Source organism: Boleophthalmus pectinirostris, unplaced genomic scaffold, assembly GCF_026225935.1.
Source record: "Boleophthalmus pectinirostris isolate CB_2022bp ecotype Guang Dong unplaced genomic scaffold, ASM2622593v1 HiC_scaffold_4, whole genome shotgun sequence".
Taxonomy (NCBI): Eukaryota; Metazoa; Chordata; class Actinopteri; order Gobiiformes; family Gobiidae; genus Boleophthalmus; species Boleophthalmus pectinirostris.
Genome location: NW_026571353.1, coordinates 38,942,764 through 38,947,075, shown reverse-complemented (window position 1 = coordinate 38,947,075; position 4,312 = coordinate 38,942,764). Strand labels below are relative to the sequence as shown.

The window sequence follows — 4,312 nt, the reverse complement described above, 5'->3', positions numbered from 1 at the left end:
CTTGCTGTTTTGGATATTTACTGAAGGTTGACTGTAAAACTGTAACATACAAAAAATAAATCCATATTACAATTTTATCTTCACATTTCAACAAACAAAGAATAATCAGAGCTATATAAAACAACATAGGGCAACTCAACAATTCAAAATATATACAACAATATCAACAACATCACAAAAAACATCTATACAACAGCCAATTAGCATCATGCTAACATCAATAGTAATCTCCTTAGAAAGGCTAACGCTACTAGCATATTACATTTTATCAGGGATCTCAAAAATAAAACAATTCAAAGTGCCTCATAGAGTGAGTTAGTATGTTATGGTGTTACAATACTCACACACAGATATTTCTATAGGCCCAAAAACAGTTCACAGGAATAAAAAACTGACAAGAACAGCTAAAACAAAAACACTGGCAGTTGACACTGACAGTTGAAAAGCCTAAAACAATATGGCCGCTACGGTAGCTGCAGTAGACAAAACAGATAAAGTCAAAACTATTTATTTATTTATTTTTATCAACTGAGGCAGAACAATTTGTTTAATAAAAAAAAAATAAAAAAATCAGAACAACACTGGTCTAAATCAGAACCTGACTAGTTCGAACCCAACACTCAAAAAAACTGAGTAGCATAAGTGTACTTCTTCACACTACAGTACTGGACTGGTATCGGTATCGGTGAGTATACTAATGCCAAGTATCGGTATTGGATCACCCAAAAAGTGGTATCAGAACAACACCGGTCTAAACCAAGACCCAGTTCAAACCAGGAACTAGTTTGAACTCAACACTCAACAAAATGAAGTAGCCTAATTGTACTTCTTCACACTATGGTATCGGACTCGTAATGGTATCAGCGAGTACACCAAGGCCAAGTATCGGTTTCGGTATCGGATCGTGTCCCCCAAAACCGGTACTAATCAAACCAGGACCTGACTAATTTGAACTCAACACTCAACAAAATTTAGTAACCTCAAGTGTACTTCTTCACACTACAGTATTGGACTAGTATCAGTATCGACGAGTACACCAAGGCCAAGTATCGGTATTGGATCGGTATCGGAACAACACTAATTGAAAGTCAGGTACTACTCGATACTAAAACTGGGATCGAATCTAAATAGTCAAACGGGATAAAACTGAAACTTTCCTGAATAGTTCCGTCTTGAGTTTAATCAGAACTTTATTCAAGACTTTATTTTATTTTTAATCAATTCATTTATATTTTATTCTTATTTATCTATTTGTTTAATTATTTATTTTTTCTACCCATTTTTCTTTCTTTCTTTCTTTTTTTTTTTTTTAAGTACATATGGTCACTGAATATAAATCTCGGACTTACCTGCCACTGATTAATTGTAAGTAAATAATTGTTTAGTGAATATTGTTTAGTGAATATGTGAATGTGTATATTGGCTTGTTATTATTATTATTTTTATTTTTATTAATTTTTTTTCGGTTATATGTTGACCTGTGTTAACAATGTGGTTAATTGTTCTTGTGAACATTTTTTGTCTGAAAAATAATAATAATATCGGAAAAAAAAAGAAGAAGAACTGGGACAAGGCCGCATGGTGTCATAAAAAATACGATTAGCATTTAAAATTGATTAAACTATAAAAATATTAAAAGTATGGAGTATTTTTAATGATCTTACAAGAGGGTCTTCTTAAGGTTCGTTCACACCAAAGCGTCAAAAAACACCTTGACGTTTCTATTTGGAGCCTTTACATTTGAGTTCAGACGCCCGCGACGCTCGTGTGTTTGACGCCGTGGACGAACGGGACAAAAATATTTGATGCGCGTCCGTTGCCCTGGAAACAAGAGCCTGGTTCCGCTCTTTTCCCGAAACAATGTCAGACCAGACTGAGAGACTTTAGTGCTTTTATGACATAAAACATCAGCGGAGGAGATCGAGTCAACGACTGGGACGTATATATATTTATACTCCACTAATGACACTGGATCAGTCTCGGTCTAGTCCTTGTTTAGTCTTGGTCTAGTCTCAGTCTACTCCCGGTCTAGTCCTTGTTTAGTCCTGGTCCGGTCCTGGTTTAGTCCTCGGTGATTGTGGTGTATATATTTATTCTTCGTTCATGTTTGTGTTTCTCGTTCTGGTTCTGGGGTTTTTCTTCCTGATAATAACGTCGCTGCGTCTCTGGATACTCGTCCCTGATTGGTCGATGCTGCGAGTCTGACGCGAAAAGTTCAGCATTTTCAACTTCTTGACGCTGACGCCTTGGACTCCAAAACGCTCAAGACACGCCGTGTTGACGCCAGATTCGCACCGCGAAAACGCAGGACGATCTAGTCGCGCGTCCACATCAACTTTACACAGAAACTGGACACTTTGACGTCTTGGTATGAACGAACCTTTAGAAAAGGTCCAAAAAAGTCGTAGTTTCCCCAAAAAAATGGAATCGGAACAACACTTAACTAGTTCTGACTAGGGATGGGCATGATTAGTCGATTAATCAATAATTGATCATTAAGAATTTCATCGATTACGTTCATTTTAACCGACAAACTGAATGTAGGTTTCTGTGTGTATCGTGACCAAACAGGTGTGTACATGTCGGTCAGTCTGCAACGTACTGAAGTGCAAATGCGAACGATGTGCAACGATGACTTGTACAAGAAATTCCACACTTTCCGTTGCGTTGGGACAAGTGTGAGTCCATGTGCACAGTGGATAAAGCAGCACATATGTTTCTGTGTCCAGTGGGAAAAAGTTTTTCCAGGTGAGAGTCGCTCAATGTGGATGACGAGGCCCCGCCCCCCTCCCCCCGTACGCTGTCCTGGTTTTGACAAACACAAATCTGGTCACACTGACCTGTATTCACCTGAGTCATGTCTTTTAATCCAACACAAGTTGAACCACATCAGCGACACAAGAGCTGGAGTTTTATCTTCACTTAGTTTATGTAAATTAGTGATGTGGTTTTAAGTTTTGTTTCTGTGAGATTTGAACAAAACTGAATTAAACACATTATAATGTCAAACAGCTGATGTGGATCTAGAGTCGTTATGTTTATATGTCGTAAAGTTGAATTTATTTATGCAGATTAGTGCAGATAGTAATAATAATGATGATCATTTTAATATAAAAACGTTAATGATTAATCGATAATCGATGGTTAATTCTTCCGACGATCGATTAAGAAAATTTCATCGAATGCCCATCCCTAGTTCTAACTCGACTCGACTCGTCATGTTTAATCCGGAATCTTCTGAGCGTTGGAGATGGACGCGCGTTTGGAGGCGGCGTGGAGCGAGCGAGGAGCGAGGAGGCGGCGAGGAGCGAGGAGCGAGGAGGCGGCGAGGAGCGAGGAGCGGCGAGGAGGCGGCGAGGAGCGAGGAGCGAGGAGGCGGCGAGGAGGCCGCGAGGAGCGTTCCACCGGAGTCCATCGATACTAATCATAGGTTGGGATGACAGTGTTTTACGATCGGCTCCGAGCGAGAGAAGAATCGATAATATCCAGAGATCCTGCCCCCATTCGTCACAACACTCTGCATAAATCTGAGCGGCAGGAGCGGCAGGAGCGGCAGGAGCGGCAGGAGCGGCAGGAGCGGCAGGAGCGGCAGGAGCGGCAGGAGCGGCAGGGGGCAGGAGCGGCAGGCGCATGTGGAGAGGGGAATGAGGATCAAAATAAATCATCATCATTATGAGTTTATAGGCAGAGTTTAAACGGTTTCCGACGGCGTTTGTTCATTTATTTTATTTGCACTTTTGCCGGATCATGACTCGACAAAACTAACAATAAAACACCCTGATTTTCTCGGGGTGCGACGCTAACTGGACGCACTGCTCTGTCTGAAGCTCTGTCACTCAAATCAAGACTTGAAACATGCGTCGTGTGACTTTTCTGGTGGAAAATGCGTCAAATTCTTCTTCTTTTTCTCAGTGGTGATGTTATTACTTTGTCTAAAATGTTCCGCAGTGTGGCATTAAACCTTTCTATCTTCACGGCGACCAAAGCAGACCCAGTTACAGGTCAGATCTGTGGAGAGGCGACCCCGCTCACAGTCAGAATGTGAGTTTTTCGAGGTGTTTTTGAGCTGTAAAACCACCTGTGATTGAATAAATGTAAAGTACTGAGACCGAGACCAGACCAGACCAGACCAGACCAGACCAGGACCGAGACCAGACCAGACCAGACCAGACCAGACCAGACCAGACCAGACCAGACCAGACCAGACCAGACCAGACCAGACCAGACCAGACCAGACCAGACCAGACCAGACCAGACCAGACCAGACCAGACCAGACCAGACCAGACCAGACCTGAGACCAGACCAGACCAG

General features: G+C 41.6%; 1 protein-coding gene across 1 annotated transcript in view; it reads right to left on the bottom strand.

Annotated features, from left to right (window-relative positions):
- fras1 (Fraser extracellular matrix complex subunit 1) overlaps positions 1-3,428 on the bottom strand; it is a 607,084-nt gene extending 603,656 nt beyond the window's left edge. Inside the window, exon 1 of the mRNA XM_055161976.1 lies at positions 3,204-3,428. Within this exon, the coding sequence (XP_055017951.1) occupies positions 3,204-3,428 (225 nt within the window). The remainder of the gene's footprint in view (positions 1-3,203) is intronic.
- Between the last annotated feature and the right edge of the window lie 884 nt (positions 3,429-4,312).